This window comes from Chiloscyllium punctatum, chromosome 15 (genome assembly GCF_047496795.1).
Source record: "Chiloscyllium punctatum isolate Juve2018m chromosome 15, sChiPun1.3, whole genome shotgun sequence".
Classification (NCBI taxonomy): domain Eukaryota; kingdom Metazoa; phylum Chordata; class Chondrichthyes; order Orectolobiformes; family Hemiscylliidae; genus Chiloscyllium; species Chiloscyllium punctatum.
The window spans coordinates 39,355,366-39,382,213 of record NC_092753.1 but is presented as its reverse complement, the minus strand read 5'-3'; the positions used below and the strand labels follow the sequence as shown (position 1 = coordinate 39,382,213).

The 26,848-nt window shown below is 42.5% G+C and overlaps 1 protein-coding gene across 1 annotated transcript; it reads right to left on the bottom strand.

Annotated features, from left to right (window-relative positions):
- Positions 1-8,411: 8,411 nt before the first annotated feature.
- On the bottom strand, positions 8,412-25,677 carry nr0b1 (nuclear receptor subfamily 0, group B, member 1). The gene is made up of 2 exons (XM_072585025.1): positions 25,036-25,677; positions 8,412-8,837 (listed from the first exon to the last, which is right to left on the bottom strand). Exons 1-2 carry the CDS (start codon positions 25,634-25,636, stop codon positions 8,563-8,565), a joined length of 876 nt encoding a protein of 291 aa, XP_072441126.1. The 5' UTR covers positions 25,637-25,677; the 3' UTR covers positions 8,412-8,562.
- Between the last annotated feature and the right edge of the window lie 1,171 nt (positions 25,678-26,848).

The following is a 26,848-nucleotide window of genomic DNA, read 5'->3' as shown; positions in this document are numbered from 1 at the left end:
TCCAGATTCTATAAAATTGTTTACCATATCTTTCTAGCATAATTGCTGAGATGGAAAAAACTAAATCTTGTTTACTATGGAAGACTCTTCAAGCTAGGTCCCAACCAAGCACAGGAGAGCATCCCAGACTTTTCAGCTGAGTGGTTAAGGCAAGGCGACTTCCTCTACAAAACATTTTGGCCATTAACTCTGTTCCACTCTCTACCAGACCTGCAATAATTTTCCCATATTTTCTGGTTTTATTTTTGCAATCTTTTGATTTTGTTTTATTACTTCAAAGGTGGAACCTAGACAATTACATTTCTTAAATACTTTGCTTCCTTGATAAATTAATAATACTGTTCTTTAAAATGATCAGAACTCCTTTGTTTGTGGCTGTTGACTCAATCTTCAACTATGTGCTATTTCCCAACAAGGTTATAGAGTACAACTTGAGTTAAAAATAAACCCTTGTCTTACTTCTTTCTCTGTAAGAGTACAACTTTCACTTCCAGATTAATATTTTGTATCTTCTCAAAAATCACTAATTTTGTAGCTTCATTAAACCTTATGATTCCATGTGATCAGACTGTTTAATCAAGAAACAGATTTTTATTCATTGATGACTTCAATTTAGAATTCAGTGGGGACTTCAGTGGAGGGAATTAATTCCATTTCCTTTTCCATTATTCAGAATAAAATGCATGTGTAATCATGTTGAAAGCTCAAATCCATCTTTATTTTTTTTTAAAAAGCTGTACTTGTAATAAAATTGCCATTGTTTGACATCAAATTAACTACAGGCATTTTCTCATTGTTAAATGTTATATTTCCAATATTTACATACCCATGCTGGAGAAAATGTAAACCCTTTCTTTTCATGTTGACTATCCAAATTGATTAGAATTTAAATGTCCCAAGAGAGATTTTTTTTGTTTGTTCTAATGATGTTGGCAGTGTTGGTAGAGATACCTTGAGTTGCCCTGAAACTTATGATGAGACTTCTCCCTGAACCATTGAAGTTTTAATATTGATGGTGTCCCACTATCATAGTAATGAGGGAGCACCAGGTTATTGGCTGAATGGAGGACTGGTGATATATATGATTTAAAAAGAAAAACTCTCATTTCTATAGCACCTTTCATGGCACCAGCTGTCCCAAAGCACTTGCAACCAATAAAATACTTTCGAAGTGTAGTTATTGTTTTAATTGATAAAATCATCACCAATTAAGCACACACAAACTTCCACAAACAGCAATGCAATAATGACTTTGATTAGATAAGGGATAAATAATATTCAGGAGACAGGAGAAAAAATCTTATTCAGAATAGGATTTTGGAATCTGATGTCCACTTGAGAGAGCAGATAGTCTTTATTCTGAATTATGAAACCTATAGCAATCCGTTACGATGATGGGCTGGAGTCTCAGCCTAGATGTTTGTGTTCAGGCCGTGCAGTGGAATTTGTAATTCATTGGAATTTGCTGCCTTGTAACTCAGGGTTGACAGTGCAACCAAAAATGACACAACTGACACAGGCGAGCTTAGAGGTTTGAATTGAATTAGCTTTACTGTCATATGTACTTAAATGAGTACAGTGAAAAGTTTACAAGTCACCACTTATGGCACCATTTTGGGTACAAAGGTACTTAGGTACAGGTTCTGGGGTACGAATGTTTTGGAAAAAAATTCAAAAAATAAGGAAATAAAAAGAATTACCGACGTTCAAAAAAGTAAAATCACAGCAATAAATTAGAAAAATAAAGAAATGAGAAGTTCGAAATAACGGTCTTTCCATGATAATAGAAAAAGAAAGAAAATGAAAAAGAAGAGAATTTAAGACAACATCCAATTAGTCCATTTAACGACCCTGGGCTCAAATTACATGAACCCCACAACACCCCCACTCCCCCTGCCCCCCCACCATTAGAAACCCAGGCCAGACCAACCACGATGGCAAAGAAAACATCTCAAGGTGTCACAGACTGACTAATGCCACCACAAGGAGATCCAGACCGATGCCAATGAAATCAGCCGCACCATTGGAATCCTGGTGATGGTATATACCTGATTTTGGTGGTGAAAGTTATAAGGAGAAGGTGCTGTCATGGTGACCTTGATGAGTTTCAATCATACATTGTGCATTCTGCAGCTACTCACTGAACTCTTGGTACACGTTTCAGCAAGCTATAAAAGGACTTGTTTTTAGCTGACTTAACAGAAATTATTATGAGTTGCAGATTACTCATAAGAAATTTATGCATTTTATTATTACTTTGACCACTTCTGCAGTACATACAAAGACTGAATATTAAGTTAAGGGTTCCAGCTGAGTACTGAAACCAAGGACATTAAATATTCTCTGAGCCATCTCTACTGGTTTCACAAAGATATGGTTAGGTAGGGAGTATTACAGGAAACTATTGCTGAATAATACAATACATAACATAAAATATTAAAAGATTATTAGAAATTAAAATTATAAGTCCAGTTACAAGTGGAGTTCCGCAGGGATCAGTTCTGGGTCCTCTGCTGTTTGTAATTTTTATTAATGACTTAGATGAGGGAGTCGAAGGGTGGGTCAGTAAATTTGCAGATGATACAAAGATAGGTGGAGTTGTGGACAGTGAGGAGGGCTGTTGTCGGCTGCAGAGGGACTTAGATATGATGCAGAGCTGGGCTGAGGAGTGGCAGATGGAGTTCAACCCTGCCAAGTGTGAAGTTGTCCATTTTGGAAGAACAAATAAGAATGCGGAATACAGGGTTAATGGTAGGGTTCTTGGTCAGGTGGAGGAACAGAGGGATCTTGGGGTCTATGTACATAGATCTTTGAAGGTTGCCACTCAGGTGGATAGAGTTTGTAAGAAGGCCTATGGAGTATTATCGTTCATTAGCAGAGGGATTGAATTCAAGAGTCGTGAGGTGATGTTGCAGCTGTACAGGACTTTGGTTAGGCCACATTTGGAGTACTGTGTGCAGTTCTGGTCGCCTCACTTTAGGAAAGATGTGGAAGCTTTGGAGAGGGTGCAGAGAAAATTTACCAGGATGTTGCCTGGAATGGAGAGTAGGTCGTACGAGGATAGGTTGAGAGTTCTCGGCCTTTTCTCGTTGGAACGGCGAAGGATGAGGGGTGACTTGATAGAGGTTTATAAGATGATCAGAGGAATAGATAGAGTAGACAGTCAGAAACTTTTTCCCCGGGTACAACAGAGTGTTACAAGGGGACATAAATTTAAGGTGAAGGGTGGAAGGTATAGGGGAGATGTCAGGGGTGGGTTCTTCACCCAGAGAGTGGTGGGGGCATGGAATGCGCTGCCCGTGGGAGTGGTAGAGTCAGATTCATTGGCGACCTTTAAGCGGCATTTGGATAGGTACATGGATGGGTGCTTAATCTAGGATAGAAGTTCGGCACAACATCGTGGGCCGAAGGGCCTGTTCTGTGCTGTATTGTTCTATGTTCTATGTTCTATGTTCTATAATCACTTTAAAAAGACTGCTTAGATGACCCCCACCACCACACCACCCCCCCCCTTCTCAGGTTATATTAAGAAGCTTTTCAAATTATGTGTTGTTACTACAGTAATTGCAGTCATGCATCTGAAATGAAAGTTAGAATTCATTACATTCATTGGTATAATCGTGTCATGCAACTGAAATTCTTGCTGACTTGAAAATTCTCCTTTAATCTCATTTTGAGAGCTATTTGATCAGACATCTTTCATTGATTTCCTAAATGAGCAAACACCCAAACTTACTCTTGCGATATGGGATTTGTTGGCATTTATTGCCCAGCACTAGATTCTACAGAACAGATGGTTCTTCAACTTTTTAAACCACTGCATACCGATGACCTATAATCAATTGAGTAATTTTCACAATAGAGTAATGTGATAGTTCCAACAAAGTGGTTCCAATAGTCAGGAAACCATCTCTCTCAAGTTAACTACCTTTTTTTGTGAAGTCTGAAAGAACAACTGATTTTGTGAAACAAAGAGGGGCCTAAAAGTCAATAAAATTATAGAGCAGATAAATTTGCAAACAAAATAAAAGCCAAAATAACTGCAGATGCTGTGAATCAGAAACAAAAACAGAAGCTGCTGGAAAAGCTCAGCAGGCCTGGCAGCATCTGTGCAGAGAAGTCAAAGTTAATGTTTCAAGTCTGGTGACCCTACTTCAGAACTGATGGTAGCTATGAAAATACTGGTTTATATGCAGAAGATAGGGTGGGTGAGGGGGAAAGGAGTAAACAATAGGTAGGGATAAAGCCCAAAGAGAGGGAAGAACTGTTGGAAAGATCTGGTTGAAAAGGTGAATATCCATTAATGGAGACCTTTAGTGGCTAACAATAGGTAGTATGTAATGGCAGACTATGTGATAACAAGGGCTGGTGTATTGAGTTGTGGACTAGGAGATGGGGGAGTTCAGCTCCTTAAAGTTATTGAATTCAATACTGAGGGCTGAAGGGTCCCGAAGCAGAAAATGAGGTGTTGTACTTCCAACTTGCTCTCAGCTTCGCTAGACCATTGCAGCAAGCATGAAGCAGATATATTGGCCAGAGAACAGGGTGGGGTGTTAAAGTGGCAAGCAACTGGAAGCTCAGGTCTTTTTTCAGGCAGAACGTAGAAATTCTGTGAAGCAGTCACCCAGCCTACACTTCATTTCCCCAATATAGAGGAGACCACATTGTGAGCAGCAAACATAATAGAGTAGATTATGTGAAGTGCAGGTAAAGTGCTGCTTCACCTGGAAGGTATGATTGGGCCCTTGGATACTGAGGAGGGAGGAGGTAAATGGGCAGGGATTACTCCGTCAGCAATTACAAGGAAAGGCGCTGTGGGGCTGTTGGGTGTGATGCGAATCAAGGAAAAGGGAACCAGGATGTCCAGAGGAAACAGTCCCTGCAGAATTGTGTTGACAAATTTGTAACAGAAGGGACTTCAGAATTCTTCTCTCTGTTGTACTGTTGATTGAATTACTATTGTTTAATTATGATATTCCTAAGGTTAGATTTATTCAGCAATGTTCTTGAGTAAGTTATTCAATTAAAGTGTACAAAACCTATTAAGATAAATATATATTCACCAAAGTAATATCTAAATGATTGTTTTTCATGTGAGACAATATGATTTCTCTGCTGAGCAACTCCATGAGCTATATAATAAACTTGTCCTGTAAGACCCTGAGGTAGATTAGTTTATGATGGATTGAACATTTAATATAACTGAAAATAAAACATTTTTAATCAAAGAACAACATTTTTTCTTCCATACTCAAAATGGCATACATGCATTTCCATTTGAAGGTGTACAGATCAAAGTGGGTAGTAAACATTCCAAACAAGAAAAATATTTATGACTGGAGTGATTATAACAAGGTCAGCCAGGTGAACCTCATAGAATATGAGTTCCCTGATTGGGGTTGTTAATCTGATCCAATCAGGTAGCTCTGAAGTTTGAGATATCCTATTCACTCTGAGAGCTGCCTCGAAGGAAGCCAGACCAGTCCAAGCATTGTGCACGTGTAAATAAAGGGTGACCTGGTGATGAGACATTGGCTTCTGTAGAGTTATTGCAATGACCTTCACCAATTCTAAACAAGATCTCCTCAAGACGTGACTTAGCATTAGACATGAACCTGGAGACACAGTGTTGCTCAATAGACCTTTACATACAGCATAAGAAAATAATATTTCCAATAAAGTATTTTATCCATAATGTTTCATTGTAAACATTTTTTTCAAAAAAGCATGAAGAGGATTGCCCACTCTGTAAGTATTTTTTTTACTGGAGGTTGTGGCAAGATGTGTTCAGCCTATTGACCTCCAGTCAGTGTTCGTGCAGAAGTATGATGACTGATTAATCTCGATTTTCATTGATTGACCTTTGACAAGTCAACTGTTAAACTTCTGAATGGAGAACTTGTACTGAAACATTACAGGTGGGCACAAACACAGTGCAGTAAGTTGTACATTAACCCCTGTCTGCTTACTGATTTACACTGCTTGTAACAAACTGTGATCATTGTCTGCAAAGCTCACTTGGATACTATGTTCTCAACAAATATCTGATCTTTCTAAAGATACTCTAATGGTTTGGATCAAGTTTAGTCCTAAGTATAGCAAGAAACAAACCGTTGCAGCTGATGGGAATTTGAAGAAATGTACAGGCCAAGCAGCATCCGTAAGGTGGAACTAAATTTAAAATTTCAGCTGCAATGATTATTTTCCAAATATTGATTAGTCTCTTAAGTATCAAAAATAGTGAACAGAAAATCCGTAGGAGCTAAAGCAAGGTTTTAAACTTATTGCATGTGCAAGAGAAAACAGCCATGTAAGGCTGCATGATTATTTTTCTAAGAAAGCCAACGGTGCTGAGGAAAACCAGGTTCAGATTCAACCTAATGTGCAAGCTGCTGCCATAAAGATAACATTTCAGCTAAACATTTCCTCCCATTTCCCCCATTCTCATCCATTGATAACTGTCTTCCAGTTACTTCTTGATGAAAAAGACCCCCCTCCTTGACCAGAATGTGTCCTCTTCTGGGATGTCACACTTACTCCTCCCATCTTCATCATTCCCTTCTACCACTCAATAGAGTAATAAACCTATTATTTTTTGGGCCTCCCCATTTAGGTGAGGTGATCAATTCTTATGCGCTCATATTTCTCAATCCTGCTTTCATATCAATTGTTTGAGTTTGGCTTAAACAAGCTAATCTCAAAGTTTACTGATGACACAAAAAAAGAGTGCTGGGCCAACATTGGGGAGAAAAGTTTAAGGATTTCAGAAATACAGGCAGGTTAATGGAATGGACCAATTGTACTGCACGCACAAACTATGCTGTGACTAAATGGGTCATATACACTGTGGAAAACAAATAGAAAGTGAGATACACACGAAGTTGTGCTGTTCATCACTGCCATCAAAGTTCAAATTCAGAAATGCCTGACAATGTGAATACAGACACATGAAGCCATAAACCCCCAACATTTTAGATTTAATACAGGAGGATATGATACAGCAAAGATGTGAGAAGAAATTTACATGTAAAATTGGTTAGATTACATTTAGAATATTGTGTATAGATTTGAATACCTATTGTAAATAGCCAGTGAAAGCGTAAAGCCTGGAACTATTGAAAAGTTATCTAGAAATAAGAACCTATACTTATTGCATTTGAGAATATTATCAACATTGCACTATTGTGAGGAATTAGTGGAACTATAAAAGATGAAGACAGAAGTGAGGAAAATGTCTGTGTGTGGAGGATTGTTGGAGCCTGGACCATGTTGCTGGGAGAAGGATGATGTAGAGATCATTGCACTTATTGATGGAAAACTAAAAATATTTGAGGCAAAAATAAAAAGAACTCCAGGACAAGACTGAACAGTGGGATTAATTCTTGATTGCTACAGTAAAAGGCTGGCATATAATTGTTCGGCCAAATTGCCTGCCTTTTATTCAGCAAATTTCTATACATGTAAAACTACAAAATAAAACTGAAAACTGACATTCGTTAATTGAAGAAGTTTCACTTTCTCATGTCTTTGCTTCATTCAATTGGTAGCATTTGAAATCAGTGGAAATAAAACTCATGAGAGATGTAAAGCATTGTGACAATCTGTTTTACACGATTGCATGAAATCCAAACTCACTGGCCTCAGTCAGAACTTCACGGATTCAAGTCTGTGTATAGCCTGGACAAATGATCTACATTATGCAATACAAATGGGAGTGTCACAATGTACTTTGATGTTATTTGTCTACCCAGGTAGATGTAAGAAATTCCACAGCACCAGTCAAAGAGCATTCTGTTTTCCCCAGTGTCCTGATCAATCTTTACTTCACCATTATTAACACCAAAACACATTAATTGATTATTTATCTTTGTGTTGTTTATGGTACTGTTTTGTGGCTGTTGCATTCCCTTACACAGGACCACACTTAAAGTTCAAAAGGAACTTTGATGAGCATATGATAGAGAAATAAATAGAAGGATATGCTGATTGAATTAAATGATGTAATGTCAGAAGGGGGCTCAGGAGGAGAATAATATCCAAAGATCCATCTGCTGATTTGTGTGACTTGTTCCTGTGCTGTAAATTTTATATATTTGGCCATCTTAAGAACATGAAATTCACAACTTTCTTTCTCAGTTTCTGTCAAAAGAAATGAATCAAACAGCTTGTCTAAAATGTTGTTATCAACCATCAACTGTAAGCTAACCCCAACACAATCACACTCTCTTTTATTATTGAGATACAAAGTGAAGTGTCCAGATCACGGTCTATTGGAAAACCATGAACAAAATAACGGTTGTACAATATGAAGAAGAGTTTGGTAAATATTATCATACAACATTTAATGTTCTCATACTAAAATAAATCAAAAACATTATACTGGAAAATTACACAAGTTTATAAGAGCTCAGTCAATCTTGATAATGTTGCATTTATTCAGAATAAATTTTACATTAAATTTGAGATTAGCAATATACTATATATTTTACAAAAATACTGTCTGCAAAAACACAAATAACTTAGTCTATTTTACAGCATATTCACATCAGGCAAAGTCAGTATTCAGTATGTACTTGTTTTCTCCGTAGCTTGAGGCTTGCTGTAGGCACACAATGTGTCCAGCAACTTGTCTTCTATATTGACATTACCAGTAGGTCTGAAAAAAAGTTCAACAATAACACTTGCTGTAATGGATCGGAGCATGGAAAGCGCAATGATCAAGCTGAAAAAGCGAGTCTGATCTTGTGTATACATAGTTTTCACATATTCATTGAGAGCTTGCCTTGCTTCTTGTTGAAGGCTCTGTATGTATTCTGTACAGTGCAGTCCTGGCAGCTCTAGAAAAAGGATAGAGCAACATTTTGGCACCAGAGAAATGAGGAATCTATATTAACATTAATAAAACACAAACTTAAAAACAGACCTCAACCGTATAAAAGACCTTGAACTACATAAAACATTTTCATGGCGCAGCTTTTGGTGGTCAAAAATTAAAACAAAAGCAAATATTTAATACACTTTGTCAAGATTAATTAAATATGTGACGGTGTTAAATAGTCTCAACAAATTTTAAATTTCAGGGGAAGGCACAGGTGCTGGAACACAGAGGGCTAAGAGGAAATTTCATAGACTTATTTTAATAATGATAGTTTCAGACAGAATCAAAAATCTATTTATTTTGTTTGATGAATCAATGTTGGCCGATCATGAATTTAAACCAGTTCCAAAGGTAGTGAAAGGAAATACTCAAAGAAATGCCTTTAAGAGACAGTTGATGGATGTAGATGGAGAGACTGACCACAGCGTGGGAAAGATCAAGCTGGGTGTTGGGGGCAGGGGGATTGCTTTCCAGCCCTTGTGGAGATAGCCCAGCGCGGAGCAACTGCAGGCCCATTGCTAAAGTAGGACTTTTATTTAGAATTTTCAACTTTATTTCTTATACTTTATACAAGAACTGTAATGTTGAACTTTTAATTTTTTTTTCTACTTTTTACCTAAGATTTTGAACCTAGGTACCTTGTACCAATGATAACACTGCGAATAGAGACATTGGAAACTTTCCACTGTACTCCTGTATCCCTGTACTTGAATACACATGACAATTAAGCCTAATTCTAAACTAATTCCACATGTAGTGCATGTGGAATTAGTGCATTTAAGACATTTACGTCTTCATTTATGTTTCAGGAAATAGGATAAGCATTGTTGCATCAGGCAAAATACCCTGCCACAAGTAAAATTCACATCACTGCAGGTAAAGCGAACATTTCAGTAACTGAAACGAGTTAAGTGTGGTGATGTAAAGATATGTGGTCATGAACAGTTTGTCCAGTTGGATAGACACTGCACTCTGCAGGGAAGAACATATATTTTACAGCCTGGGATTGCCTGCTAGTGCTGGGTTGAGGATAGCACCTCAGGCCTGGGGAGAAACTTAAGTGGAAGCGAACAGTGAATACCAACAGCACAGAAGTGCCAAGAAGGAGGCTTTGCTGAAGAAAATTGAGCAGCTGAGGGCTAACTTTTTTTTTTACAAAAAAGATAATAATCCCAGGGTTGATAAATGAGCCACAAGCAAATTAATATAGGAGAAGCATGATCAGAAAGGTGAATACATGGCTCAAAGATTGGTGAGCCAAAGAGTTAAAGTTAAATACTGGTGATGGTGGGGGATGGGATGTCGGAAAGTGGGGCAATATCCATGTGAAGGAAGATTTAGAATACTAAAGAAAAGCACTAGATAATAGTGTAGTGTAGCAGCATGGATCATAATAACCAGAGTGTGGCAGGAATACATAAAGCTTACAAACATAAGAATAAAAGAGGTTGGAGGAGGGAAAATAGCTTTACATTTAACAGAGGGGAGGAGAATTTAGCTGAACAGAGGTCTAGAAATCCAAACATAAAAGTTGAAGCAACAGAAAAGTATACTTAGGTTGATCAAATTGAGTGGGACTGAAAGGGGCAGAGAATTTAATAGTAGAACTGTATCAGACACTAAGATCATTGAAAAACAAAAGTACTGAGAAATAAAATTGAGTCACTTAATCTAAATGTGTGGAGCATCTTCAATAAATTTGATAAACTAGTAGCATGAAATGCGGAGACATTTCTCCAGCCAGAGAGTGGTGGGCCTGTGGAATTCATTGCCGCAGAGTGCAGTGGAGGCCGGGACACTAAATGTCTTCAAGGCAGAGATTGATAGATTCTCGTTGTCTCGGGGAATTAAGGGCTACGGGGAGAATGCGGGTAAGTGGAGTTGAAGTGCCCAGCAGCCATGATTGAATGGCGGAGTGGACTCGATGGGCCGAATGGCCTTATTTCCACTCCTATGTCTTATGGTCTTATAGATAAATGATTTAGGTTCAGATACATGGTTACAAGGTAACCAACGTTAGGAAATAAATACTCCAGGACAGATAACATTTCAAAAAGAACATCCCTCTTATAGGTCAGCTGAGACTAGGGCCATCTTTCTAAGACAAAGATGAGGAGAAGTTCTCAGTTTAGAGGCTTGTGTGCTCTTGGAACTCTTTCCTCATAAGACATTGAGAACGGAGTCATTGAATATTTTTAAAGTGAGCTGATTCTTGTTAGGCAAACAAATCAGAGATTATAGGGAGTAAATTGAACTGTTGTATTAAAAACACAAATACATCAGCTGTGTTCAAACATGAACAAAAGAGCTGAATTCCAGAGGTAAAGTGAGAGTGACAGCTCTTGATATCAAGGTTACATTTGACCAAGTTGTCACATCATGGAGCCCTGGCAGAGCTGCTATCAATGGATATTGGGGGCAAACTCTCCACTGGTTGGAGTCATACCTGGCACAAAAGAAGATGGTTCTCGTTGTTGGAAGTCAGTCATCTCCGGTCCAGGACATGTCTGCAGGAGTTCTTCAGGGTAGTGTCCTAAGCCCAACCATCTTCAGCTGCTTCATCAATAAACTTCCCTCCATCAGAAGGTCAGAAGTGGAGATGTTTGCCAATGATTGATCATCCATCACTCGCAATACTTCATATATTTAAGCAGTCAAAGTTCAAATGCAACAAAATTTGGCCAATATCCAAACTTGTGCTAACAAGTGGCAAGTAACATTTGCACCATTCAAATGTCAGGCAATAACCATCTCCAATAAGAGGCAGTATAACCCTATTTCATGACAAGAAATGGTGTTAACATCACTGAATCTCTTCCCATCAATATCCTGGATTACTATTAATTAGAAACTCAACTGAATTCACCATATAAAGACAATGGCTACAAGAGCAGGCCAGAGGCCAGGAACAGTGCAGTGATTATCTCAACTCCTGACTCCCCAAAGCCTGTTCATAATCTACAAGGTACAAAATGGAATATTCCCCACATACGTGGTTGAGTGCAGCTCCAACAACACCCAAAAGGTTTGACACTATCTAGGTCAAAGCAGTCTGCTTGGCACCACATCCACAAGCATTCACTCCCTCCATTACCGATGCTCAAGAGTAACAGTGTGAATGACCTACTAGGTGCACTGCAGACGTTGGCCATGGATGTTAGCACCTTCCAAGTCCATAACCATTTCCATCTAGAAAGACAAGGGCAGTATTCCCATGCAAACACCATCACCTCCAAGGCATTCACCAGCCTGACTTGGAAATATATCACTGTTCCTTTACTGTTGTTGGATCAAAATTCTGGAATTCTTTCCCTAAGAGCATTGTGGGGTTACCTTTAGCATACAGACTGCATAAATTCAAGAAGGCAGTTCGCCACCTCCTTCCCAAGGGCAACTAGTGACAGGCAATAAATGTTTGCCCAGCCGGCAACATCCACATCACATGAGTGAATTTAAAACATCTTATTTAGTGGCAGAACAAGTTCAAGAGGCCAAATAACCTACTTCTGCTGCTAAGTCATACATTCGTCTCATGGAATGGAGCCAAAGATTTATGAGGCTTTACCAACAAAATGGAAAACAATCTGTTGACTTGCTATCTGTGCCACGTTGGAACTATAGGTTAAGAAAACAAGACTAAGAAAGAAAACGTGTGCCTTTGGAGACTGCTTTACCATTCTTTATTATCATTGCTGATCTTGGTTTTCAATTTCACTTTCCTATTGCCTTCCCTTGATTCCTTGAGAAACCAGAAAGCCCTATAACGCAGTTCTAGAAGTATTATATAATAATGCTTGCACAGTTTTCGGTGGTAGAGAATTCCATACAACCTTTGAAAGAAGAATTTTTCCTTATCTGAGTCTTAAGTCACTGACTCCTTACCTTGAAGCTTCCTCCTTGTTTTAGATTCCACAGCCCTGTCAATCCTCTTAACATTCTTGAATATTTCAATTAGATGACTTCTTATTCTTCAGAACTCCGAAGAATATAAGTCAACTTTGCTCAACCTTTCATCTCAGGACAATGCTGTTAGCCCAGGGAACAAGCTAATGAACTTACACTGTGCTGCTTCCAATGCAACTATATGCTTCCTTAAATATGGAAAGCAAAATTGCACACAGTATTCTTGTTGTGGTCTCATTAAAGCCACATAAATTGTAGCAAGACTGCTTTATTCTTGTGCTCCTGTCCTCTTACAGTGTAAGCTAACATGCAGTTGCTTTCCTACTTGTTTCCTGTACCAGCACATGAATTCTTTGGTAATATTGGTCCATTGTTTGGTTACACCAGTTTCTCTGAAAATTAAGATTTACTAGTTTCATGGTTTTTTAAAAAATTCCCCTTTTCTTCGAACCAAAGTGAATAAACTCACATTTTTACCAATTGTACTCCATCTGCCAGCCTTTTTCCTATTCAGTTGACCTATCTGTTTTCTTTGCAGCATCTTTGTACACTTACCAAGGCTTGAATTTTCAGCTGGCTTTGTATCATCAGCAAAGTTAAATACATTATGCTCTGTCATTGATCTAAATCATTAACATAAATAGTAAGTAGCTGATTCGAGATTAGAGTGGTGCTGGAAAAGCACAGCACACACTCAGCAACTTCCGCCCCCCCACTTCATCACCACTTCTGCCCCCACCAACGCCACTCACCTGCATTCTGTCGACACGCTCCCCCCCCCCCCCCCATAGATCCCACTGTCACCATCCCCACCCCCCCAGAACCCTGAGTGGAACACCACCCCTGCTCATGACTCCACCCCCATTCCCCCTACCACCACTCCCACTCCAGTTACAGGCACCACACCTACACCAGGTCCCAGGTCCTAGCTCCCAGCCCTGCCGGGTTTTCACCATCCCCCCAGACCTCCCCCTCACTGAGGACGTATGATCAGTCCTCAACAAAGAACTCACCTTCATCCCCCTTCGCCCACGCATCAATGAATTTAATATACACCGTGACGTCGAACACTTCTTCCGCCGTCTCTGGCTCCAAGCTTACTTTTTCAATCAGGGCTCCTGCCCACCTTCCGAGGACCCCTTTGCCCGCCTCCAACACACTCCATCCACCTGGACACCCCATGCTGGCCTATTATCCGCTCTCGATCTCATCATTTCCAACTGCCACCGAGACATTAACCGCCTCAACCTGTCTATCCCCTTCCCATACTCCAGCCTCTCACCCTCACAACGCGCAGCCCTCCACTCCCTCTGCTCCAATCCCAACCTCACCATCAAGCCAATAGATAAAAGGGGTGCAGTGGTCGTTTGGTGCACTGACCTCTACACTGCTGAAGCCAGACGCCAACTCAAAGACACCTCCTCCTACCATCCCACTCCCCATCACCAAACCATCATCTCCCAGACCATACAGAACCTCATCACCTCAGGAGATCTCCCATCCACAGCTTCCAACCTCATAGAATCGGGTGGTGCGGGGTTCCCGGACTATCTCCTTCCCAAGATCCACAAGCCTGACCACCCTGGCCGACCCATTGTCTCAGCCTGCTCCTGCCCCACTGACCTCATCTCCACCTACCTCGATACTGTACTATCCCCCGTGGTCCAGGAACTCCCCACATATGTTCGAGACATCACTCATGCCCTCCACCTCCTCGAAGACTTCCATTTCTCTGGCCCCCAATGCCTCATCTTCACCATGGACATCCAGTCCCTCTACACCTCCATCCGCCTGCAAGCCCTCTGTTTCTTCATCTCCCAACATCCCCAACAGTACCCTTCCACTGACCCTCTCATTCGTTTGGCTGAACTTGTCCTCACCCTCACCAATTTCTCCTTCGAATCCTCCCACTTCCTCCAGACAAAAGGGGTAGCCATGGGCACCCGTATGGGGCCTAGCTATGCCTGTTGCTTTGTCAGTTACTTAGAACAGTCCATCTTCCGCAGTTACACCGGCACCACTCCACCTCTTCCTCCACTACATTGATGCTAAACTGCATTGGCGCCACCTCATGCTCCCGTGAGGAGGTTGAGCAGTTCATCAACTTCACCAACACATTCCACCCCGACCTTAAATTTACCTGGACCATCTCGGACACCTCCCTCCCTTTCCTGAACTTCTCCAGCTTCATTAATAATGACCAACTTGACACTGACATTTTTCACAAACCCACCAACTCCCACAGCTACCTGGATTACACCTCTTCCCACCCTACCTCCTTCAAAAATGCCATCCCATCTTCCCAATTCCTCCGCCTCCGTCGTATTTGCTCCCAGGAAGACCATTTCCACCATAGAACACACCAGATGGCCTCCTTCTTTAGAGACCACAATTTCCCTTCCCATGTGGTTGAAGATACTCTCCAACGCATCTCATCCACATCCCGCACCTCCGGCCTCAAACCCCACCCCTCCAACCGTAATAAGGACAGAACCTCCCCTCCTCACCTTCCACCCTATTAACCTTTGCATAAACCGCATCATACGCTGACATTTCCGCCACCTCCAAAAGGACCAGGGATATATTTCCCTCCCCACCTATTTCCGCTTTCCGCAAAGACCGTTCCCTCCGTGACTACCTGGTTAGGTCCACGTCCCTCAACAACCCACCCTCCCATCCTGTCTCCTTCCCCTGTCACCACAGGAATTGCAAAACCTGCGCCCACATCTTCTCCCTCACCTCCATCCAAGGCCCCAAAGGAGCCTTCCACATCCATCAAAGTTTCACCTGCACATCCACCAATATCATTTATTGTATCCATTGCTCCCGATGTGGTCTCCTCTACATTGGGGAGACCGGACGCCTCCTCACAGAGCGCTTTAGGGAACATCTTTGGGACACCTGCACCAATCAACCCCTGTGGCCCAACATTTCAACTCCCCCTCCCAATCTGCTGAGGACATGCAGGTCCTGGGCCTCCTTCACCGCTGCTCCCTCACCACCCGACGCCTGGAGGAAGAACGCCTCATCTTCTGCCTCGGAACACTTCAAACCCAGGGCATCAATGTAGACTTCACCAGTTTCCTCATTTCCCCTCCCCCCACCTTACCCCAGTTCCTAACTTCCAGCTCAGCACCATCCTCATGGCCTGTCCTACCTGCCAATCTCCCTTCCCACCTATCTGCTCCACCCTCTCCTCTGACCTATCACCTTCACCCACACCTCCATCCACCCATTGTACTCTTTGCTACCCTCCCCCACCCTCCTCTCTGACCTATCAGCTCCATCCCCACCCCCATTCACCTATTGTACTCTTTACTACCTTCTCCCCAGCCCCACCCCCCTTACCCATTTATCTCTCCACCCTGGAGGCTTCCTGCCTCTATCCCTGCTGAAGGGCTTTTGCCCGAAACATTGATTTTCCTGCTCCTCGGATGCTGCCTGACCTACTGTGCATTTCTGAGAAAAGGTGGGGGGAGGGGAAATGGGATGAATACAGATTCCTCCAGCTTTCCTCAGTCCCAACCCTCAGACTCAGCACCGCCTTCTTGACCTGCAATCTTCTTCCCGACCTCTCCGCCCCCACCCCCTCTCCGGCCTTTCACCCTCACCTTAACCTCCTTCCACCTATCGTATTCCCAACGCCCCTCCCCCAACTCCCTCCTCCCTACCTTTTATCTTAGCCTGCTTGGCACACCCTCCTCATTCCTGAAGAAGGGCTTAGCCCGAAACGTCGATTCTCCTGTTCCTTTGATGCTGCCTGACCTGCTGCGCTTTTCCAGCAAAACATTTTTAAGCTCTGATCTCCAGCATCTGCAGTCCTCACTTTCTCCTATACCAGGTATCAATCCAGTAAATTTGCTCTAAACTGCTTGTAATACATTTAGATCCTTTCTTTTAGTAAGGAGATCAAAATGATTACAGTATTTGAGATGTGGTCTCTCCAATGCCCTGTATTACTGATCCATATCATCCTCTTGAGTTCAGTTCCTCTCATGATAAAAGACAGCATTCAATTGGCCATCTTAATCACTTGCTGTACCCGCATATTAACTTTTTGTGATTTCTGCACCAGATCACCTAAATTTCTCTGCACCTTGAAATTCTGCTATTGTTCTTCATTCAAATCAGACTCTGCATTTTCATTCTTTCTGCCAAAGTGAACAACTTTACATATTTCTCCTCCACCGCCAAATCCAAGCTATCCAATACCTGGAGGAAGAATGCCTCATCTTCTGCCTTGGCATTCTCCAACCACACAGCATCAACAACGACTTCACCAGTTTCCTCATCTCTCTTTTCCCCCAAGCTTATCCCAGATCCAAACTGGCACCGCCCTCTTGAACTGTCCTTCCTGGCCATCTTTTTTCCAACCTATTTACTCCATCCTCCCCTCTGACCTATCACCTTCATCTTCACCTCCATCTATGTATTACCTTCCCAGCTATCTCACCCCCACTCCCACCTTCCTCTTTATCTCTCAGCCCCCTTCCCCCAACTCCACATTCCTGATGAAGGGTTTAAGCCCGAAACATCTACTCTCCTGCTCTTCAGATGCTGCCTGACCTGCTGTGCTTTTCCAGCACCATACTTTTCGACTCTGATCTCCAGCATCTGCCATCCTCACTTTCTCCATATTGCTCCAAACCTTTCATATTCATGAACCTATCCAAAAGTGTATTCAACATGTAACTGTACCTGTATCCATCACTTTCTCTGGCAGTTCATTCCATACACAAGACACTCTGTGTAAAAAAGATCCCCCTAGTTTTGAATTTCCCCACTCTAGGAAAAAGACCTGGTCATTCACCTTACCTAAGGCCCTCATGATTTTATAAATCTCAATAAGGACACCCCTCAACCTCCTACGCTCCAATGAAAAAAGACTCAGCCTTTCCAATCTGCTTTTATATCTCAAACTTTCCATTCCCAGCAACATCCTGATAAATGTTTTCTGAACCCTCAGGAGTTTAAGAAAAATCATTCCTATAACAAGGCAATCAGAACTGCACACATTACACCAGAAGAGACCTCATCAATGTCCTGGACAACCTCAACATGATTATCATTGTCCCTTTATTACAATCAAACAAGAAAGCATCTTGTAACCTTCATCTGATATTGTGGTGACTGTTATGGGTCTGTCGTCACTCCTATCAGTGGCTTCTTTTCCCTACTAGTCCTTGCTTCACCCAACCTAATTCTACATCCTGATCTCCGAAACCAAGGTCATTTGTAATTATTGCGTCAATGCCATCTTGATCATCAGTGCTCACGCCTTCACCTTCACGGAGCTTCCTATTCAACTTGAATGTCATATATGCTTCAATATTCAGGATTCAATTCTGTAATGGTCATCAGATCAGATTTATTTAAGTTAATGGGCACAATTAACTTAATTACATCATGTCCTTTCAGATACAGAGCCTTTAGTTTTTCTTTTTGTTATCTTTGTAACATATTATCCTGACTGTCACAGTATCCTTGTGCTTTTTTTCTTTCCTCTCTGTCCCTTCCTGTCATTTTCTGACTTTTATTTCCCATATTTCTATCTTACTCATCTGCCTTGACTCTACTCTATGATTTTCTACATCTACATTTGCTTCAAGCTTAACCCACACTGTGTACTTTAGGGCCTTCTCTACCTTCCAGTTACATTATTAGCTAAAACAGTGATCTCAGGGCAGTTCAAGTACACGCCATCAGAATGGGACATACCCCAGTTTCCTCAGTACTGAGATAGATGCCCACAAACCAGAATTTACATCGTTTTCAATGTTGGATAAGCTTCACGAATTTTATGTGCCCTCTACCAACTGTATAAGGCTCAGATCCAGGTTATTGTCTTGAGGTTCTGCTCTTCAATTTGGTGCCGAGCCTTGATGTACAGTCTATGCAGAAACTATTCCCCACTTCTATGCATGTCATTTGTATCTATGTAGACCATGACAACTGGCTTAAATCCAAGTTTGTTCCGACCCTTAAGCAGACGTTCCAAAACCTGGCATCTTGTAGCTGTCAAAGCCTTCTGCACACATGCTCTTAACTGCACAAAGGGAGTGTCTGTTACTCTTTATACTATCCCTTACTGCCAATCCATTCATTTTTATTGTACCCTGGTGCCACAGTTGGTTCGCTCATCACCCCTGCAGATGTCACTCTTATCAAAAAAGGTGGAAATATCGACAAATCTGTTGGCTGAATCTCCTGTACTACTGTGCTCTGGGTATCCTTATCTCCCACAGTCACAGTCACACATTCCTTTCCCTCCACACAAACCAAATCAGAAGACCTTATTCTAAAAGTTATGATCACCTCCTAGTACAAAATGTCAAGGTAACTGCCTCTCCCTGATGTATCACAGTGTCCGCAGTTTGGCCTCCAACTCATTCATAGCGTCATTGTCATAGAGATGTACAGCACGGAAACAGACCCTTCAGTCCAACCCATATGCCGACCAGATATCCCAACCCAATCTAATCGCACCTTCCAGCACCCGGCCCATATCCCTCCAAACCCTTCCCATTCATATACCCATCCAAATACCTCTTAAATGTTGCAATTGTACCAGCCTCCACCACTTCCTCTTGCAGCTTATTCCATACATGTACCACCCTCTGTGTGAAAAAGTTGCCCCATAGGTCTCTTTTATATTTTTCCCCTCTCACCCTAAGCCTATGATCTCTAGTTCTGGACTCCCCCACCCCAGGGAAAAGACTTTGCCTATTTACCCTATCCATGCCCCTCATAATTTTGTAAACCTCTATAAGGTCACCCCTCAGCCTTCAAGGCTCCAGGGAAAACAGCCCCAGCCTGTTCAGCCTCTCCCTTTCGCTCAAATCCTTCAACTCTGGCAACATCCTTGTAAATCTTTTCTGAACCCTTTCAAGTTTCACATTTTCTGATAGGAAGGAGACCAGAATTGCACACAATATTCCAACAGTGGCCTAACCAATGTCCTATACAGCCGCAATGTGGCCTCCCAACTCCTGTACTCAATACTCTGACCAATAAAGGAAAGCATACCAAACGCCTTCTTCACTATCCTATCTACCTGCGACTCCACTTTCAATGAACCTGCACTCCAAGGTCTCTTTGTTCAGCAACACTCCCTAGGACCTTACCATTAAGTGTGTAAGTCCTGCTAAGATTTGCTTTCCAAAAATGCAGCACCTCGCACTAATCTGAATTAAACTCCATCTGTCACTTCTCAGCCCATTGGCCCATCTAGTCAAGATCCTGTTGTAATCTGAGGTAACCCTCTTAACTGTCCACTACACCTCCAATTTTGGTGTCATCTGCAAACTTACTAACTGTACCTCCTATGCTCGCATCCAAATCATTTATTTAAATGACAAAAAGTAGAGGACCCAGCACTGATCCTTGTGGCACTCCTCCACTGGTCACCCTCTGTCTTCTACCTTTGAGCCAGTTCTGTATCCAAATGGTTAGTTCTCCCTGTATTCCATGAGATCTAACTTTGCTAATCAGTCTCCCATGAGGAACCTTGTCGAATGGCTTACTGAAGTCCATATAGATCACATTTACTGTTCTGCCCTCAACAATCCTTCCTCAAAAAACTCAATCAAGTTTGTGAGACATGATTTCGCACGCACAAAGCCATGTTGACTATCCCTAATCAGTCCTTGCCTTTCCAAACACATGTATATCCTGTCCCTCAGGATTCCCTCCAACCACCGACATCAGGCTCACCGGTCTATAGTTCCGAGCCAAAGCTTTTTGCAATTTAAACACTTACTGCAGATTTATATGTTACTAACATCCAGGAGTTCCTGATTTTACTTTCTCAATCCCACTAGTCTTTGCCAATGAAATCTTTAACTTCCCTCTTTCATCATATGTATGGTGATGCATGATCTTTGAAGAGTGACGAAAGCGTGGCCTTTTACTGATTCATATTTCATTCACTACTGATGCTGAGGATAAACAAGATGCCTATAGATGCAAAATGCATCAAATGCAACTGTAGTCCAATGGTTATCTTTGAAAATACAGCATACTCTGTTATAGTCAAAAACTGTGCAAGAAGGCTCAAATGCAATGCAATAAACAAGGAGTTGATAGAGGCAGGAGTGCAGAACATGTAGTATTCTGTAACATTCAATGTTTTGGTAACTGACTTTTCTTTTACAGGATTGCACTAGCTTTTTTTTTGAAAGGGTAAGTGTGGCTAGTATGCACCAAGCAACACTGCCATCACATGAAACACCATGTACAATTGACTTTCATCTTGTAAAAGAAAATTTATGGGTATGTCTTACTACTTTACATTGAATGTAAAACAGAGATGGGGTGCGATTACTTTGTCGAATTCACCATTCATTGTATTAGTGTTTCTGATTACATTTTCTCAGGAGGAATTATATCAAAAATTGCTGGTGATATCAAACTGTACAGTTCAGTCAACTGTGAGAAAAAAATGCAAAAGATTACAGAAGAACAAAAAAGGTACAGTTAGGTACATTTGGGGTGGCACGGTGGCTCAGTGGTTAGTACTGCTGCCTCACAGCTCCAGGGACCTGGGTTTGATTCCTGCCTCGGGCAACTCTCTGTGTTTGCACATTCTCCCAGTGTCTGTGTGGGTTTCCTCCCACAGTCCAAAGATGTGCAGGTTAGGTGAATTGGCCTTGCTAAATTGCCCATTGTGTTAGGTGCATTAGTCAGGGGTAAATATAGGGTAGGGGAATGGGTCTGGGTGGGTTACTCTTCGGAGGGTCGGTGTGGACTTGTTGCGGGGGTGGGGGGGGGCCTGTTTCCATACAGTACGGAATCTAATCTAATCATGTAACACATGCAGTGAAATAATAGAATTTACAAAAATGAAAATAAGCATACCAGAAGATCATTATATCAGGGAAACAGTGATTTAGAGGTTCAGATGAAAGATACAGTTAAATTCAGAATGCAGGTACTTAAGGCCATAAAACGAAAATGGGTTTGGGAATTTTAATCCTGGACATTGACTGTAAACAAAGGTAAGTGACATTTATGTTATATAAAACATTGCTAAGTACAGAACTGGAGTCCTTCAAATATTTGGGATGCTGTGATTCTATGAGTTCAAATCAAGCCATATATAGTGGTATTGGAAGAGTATAACAAAACAAAAATATCAGAGTGACACCAAGAACGAAAAGTTATTGTTGATGTGAAAGGCTGAAAAGAAGTAACCTTTTCTACTGGGTGAAAAGGAAACAATTAACTGAAGTTTTCAAAATGAGAAAGGATAAGTAGAGAAAGTTGGCAAATAGGAAACAAAATAGACATAGATCTAGATTATTACAAAATGAATAAAAGTGATGGGAAAGGTGACAAGTTAAAGAAGAGATGTTTCACACAGAGGATTAATGCATCATAGCAGGCTCAACGCAAGGGTCAATTGACACAGAAATTATGAGGTGAATTTAAAAAGGCATGAATAATAATTTAAAATTAAAAGATCTGTAGGAAGGACAATGAAATTGGAGCAGGAGCTCTAACTGAGGAGCTAACACAATGGCTTCTTTCTGTGCAATACATTATTTGATATTGTGCACTAACTGCTCCAACATCAATCCATTCCCACTCAGAAAAAAAAATCCAAGCAACATTTCCTCAAAAACATTTTTGTGGACTATTCACCTGGGACCACAATTGGGGCCAAATGGTGCTCCTGAGCCTGCAGTTGTTGGAAGCCAGCAAGCAGCCTCCTAATCAACTCCCTCCACAGTTGTCATTTTAATGGACACAACTGGCGAGTCCATGATGCTGCCGAGCGGTGTTCTAGAGCCATAGCAACCACACCAAGAGAAGTGGTATTACTGAGCGTGGTCAGAAACTGGGAAGGAAACCTCAACTTGGAGATGCCCTCATTAATCAAAACAGAATGATTGTATTGGAGACTCCTGATGCATGTGATGCACTGCATGATCAAACAGAGCTGTGGTTTTGCCATTTCATTCATGCAAGCCAGACATTGGGCCTTTAAACATCCAGTTTGTCCTAGGCAGCCTCAGAAACACTTTGCACAACAAGCTGGAGGATCTTGTTTGTGATAGGGGTGAGGGCTACAGTGACTTTGGCAAATTCCACAAAAATCATCCCCAGTTGGGATATCCTGATTGGCTGTCCAACAGTGTAGAATAAATATTTCCAGTCTGACCCTGGAAAAGTTCCACTTGATAGGAATGAGTCAGAGACCTGTCCCAAAGCTCATCCCTATTTTTCCAGTTCGACCTCACTGTGAGGGAAGTCTCAGCCCACTGTGTCAACATTAAGTTAATATGTGATTTAGATGGAATTTTCCAAGGGATTGCACTTCTTTGAAATTGCTGCTTTTCTCTGTTGCGGATTAGAAATATAAAAGAGAGAAGCACTATCAAAGTCATCTTAATGAAGCTCTGGATTGCAACCTGTGGGTAAATACTGCAGGTACAGTGTATCATTGATGGAGGAAGAGAGCACAGGGCAAACAACTAAACAAACCGGTCTTTCTTGAATGGATTCAATTTACAGCTTCAATAGAGTACTCCAAAATACTCCTGATTAAAGCCAGTACAATTTTAATGGTACATTTCAAGGAGTCAAAGGTGAGCTGCTTATCATACGGGGCAGTGCCTTAGAAAGAATTTGGAGGTGAATTCTCTCCTGAAGGGAGGAGTGACACATTCACTGTCATCTGCTACTGGATATGTCTGACTAGTCTCGAGGGAGTCTAGTACAGACTCCCAGCCTCGAGTTGAAGCTTGCTTTAGAAAGGCTATAATGCTGAACTTTCACCTTCAATTATTTATTTTTGTAATTTCTACCTAAGATTTTGGTATCTTTGTACATAAGATGACATTGGATTTGGCAGCTTTGAACATTTTTTGCTGTATCCCTGTACTTAAGTACATGTGACAATAAACCCAGTTCTAATCAGATCAAAAATCAAATGTACATTGCTATAACTGTTGAAATATGGAAAAACAAGGGTTTTAAACACTGCAATGAAAAGTCAACTGTTTATTTGCTATTCTGTAGCCTCTGATATTTCTTTTTTGTCACAATAAGTTTGGGGCAGAATATTTTTGGCATGGAAAGAGCTTGGCATTTAATGCTACATTTATCCTGTAAGTTACAGGGTCTCAAATTAAGAGCTGCAGTATCAGTTCCTGCCAGGGTCAAGGACTTGAGAAGTGATTATTCAGCCTGAGGGCTTTCCTATTGTTTTAGGTACCAGCAGTGTCCAAATACAGACACATCACTGGAACCACAAACACAGAAACCCGCTCACGACATTTCAAATGTTTCGAATTTAAATTTCAGAAAACTGATGGCAGATATATTTGCACGGCAGAGACTTTTCAGTTAGTTCTGGATGATACGTGTTAGGAGTGTTGCTGATGAACATAGAAGCTTTAAATTTAAACTTGTCAGAAGATCAAAAGGCTATGGATTCAAACCCCACTCCAAACTATGAGCACATAATCTAGACAGGCAGCTGAGGTCATCGCTGCCTTTTATGCGTGCTATCCTTTCTCTCAGATGTTAAACCGAGCTGTCTCCGTGAGATGTTCATTGTTCCCATGAATGCAAAAAATATCACGACACATTTTGGGGAATGAAGGAGCGGCGCTCAGAAAGCTAGTGCTTCCATTTAAACCTGTTGGACTATAACCTGGTGTTGTGTGATTTTTAACTTCATTTTGGAGAAGTGGTGGGAAGTTGCCCTGTCCAATGTAAACCTTACTAAAACAGACTAGCTGGTGATTTATCTCACTGATGTTTGAACAGGGATCATTGTGGCTGACTACTTCACCGTAAAGTGCATTGGGACATCGTGAAGATGTGTAAGATCGGCATGGCAAAGGTTTCATCCTCGCTGGGTTTCAGTTGGGATTGGACTGCAGCTGCACTCCCCACTTTAGTCGGAATCAGTGGGAAGGTGGGCGTGGAAGAAGGGTAAGTCCCCCCACTGCCACCGGAATGTACTTTCGCCCTGATCACACATTAACCCCATCACAGGACAGACAGTACATAACATCTGCTTTCCAATTCAAGGAGAAAGGCAACCTTACTCACGTTTCGGGGAGAGAAAAAAACTACTTACAACACCAACGGCGCGTCCGTATTAAATGGAAAAACAAGACGTAAAACCAAATCATAACAATTATACCCGTTCTATTTCTCTGACTATATTGAAACTTTTTTTTTTGTGCGTGGTGAAACATTTGACCTGAAGCGTGTATGAATGTACCTGTGAATACACCAACCTGGGTTAAACAGAAGAATCCCTTTCAAATAGGCATACTCCTTGGGACTAATGTCCAGGCTCCAGCACTTCACCAGGAACCGCTGAATAGTCTGGGTCTCCGCCGCCGAAAGTAAGCGCTGGTGGCCCGTCCCCTCCTGGGTGCTCGGGAGGCCGTGGGTTAAAAGCGTCTGCAAAATACTGGGCTCGGATGTTTCCACCGTCTCAAACTCGACTTTGTCCTGGGCTAGTCCCAGGACCAGGAGGGGCGCCCAGCACCTTCTGACCAGCTTTAGCTGGTCATCACAGGGCAGCGCCTGGAAACAGGGCACGTTCCTCACAAAGCTCAGGGTCTTTGCCAGGACCACGGACGCTGCCGTGCAGGTGATGTGAGGGCACTTGAGCACCACTTTCCGCCTGGATTTGCAGGGACAGCCCTGAGCCGGGACTGCCGAGGGAGCGGCGGGGTCCTGCTGCCCGAGGGGGAGTTCCTGGCCATCGTTTCTCAGCAGCTGGTACAGGATACTGCTCAGCCCCCTGTCGTTCTTACAGCGGCACAGATCCGCGCAGGCTGAAGACATCGCCAGCCACCGCTCGCTCCACTCCGTCCCTCCCTGGCTCATTCACCCACCCACTCAGTTCACAGCATGAAGCTCCCGCCGGCTGCCTGCTCATATATACAGCTCCGAGAGCAGGTCCCACCCTCTCACAACGGCAGCAGCAACAGAGGGCGCCCGCTCACTGGAGCAATACAGTCTCTGATTGCACCCTTTTGGATCAGACTGTGCTCTCTAAACCCAACTGGACCTACTGGGATCAGACTGTGCTCTCTAAACCCAACTGGACCCACTGGGTTCAGACTGTCCTCCCTACACCCAACTGGACCCACTGAGTTCAGACTGTCCTCCCTACACCCAACTGGACCCACTGAGTTCAGACTGTCCTCCCTACACCCAACTGCACCCACTGGGATCAGACTGTCCTCCTTACACCCAACTGGACCAACTGGGATCAGACTGTCCTCCTTACACCCAACTGGACCCACTGGGATCAGACTGTCCTCTCTACACCCAAGTGGACCCACTGGGATCAGACTGTCCTCACTGCACCCAACTGGACCCACTGGGATCAGACTGTCCTCCTTACACCCAACTGCACCCACTGGGGTCAGACTGTCCTCCCTACACCCAACTGCACCCACTGGGATCAGACTGTCCTCCCTACACCCAACTGGACCCACTGGGATCAGACTGTCCTCTCTAAACCCAACTGGACCCACTGGGATCAGACTGTCCTCACTGCACCCAACTGGACCCACTGGGATCAGACTGTCCACCCAACACCCAACTGGACCCACTGGGTTCAGACTGTCCTCCTTACACCCAACTGGACCCACTGGGATCAGACTGTCCTCTCTAAACCCAACTGGACCCACTGGGATCAGACTGTCCTCCTTACACCCAACTGGACCTACTGGGATCAGACTGTCCTCCCTACACCCAACTGGACCCACTGGGATCAGACTGTCTTCCCTACACCCAACTGTACCCACTGGGATCAGACTGTCCTCCATACACCCAACTGGACCTACTGGGATCAGACTGTCCTCCCTATGCCCAACTGGACCCACTGGGATCAGACTGTCTTCCCTACACCAACTGCACCCACTGGGATCAGACTGTCCTCCATACACCCAACTGGACCTACTGGGATCAGACAATCCACTCTACACCCAACTGCACCCACTGGGATCAGACTGTCCTCTCTACATCCAACTGCACCCAGTGGGATCAGCCTGCCCCCTCCACACCCAACTACATCCCCTGGGATCAGAC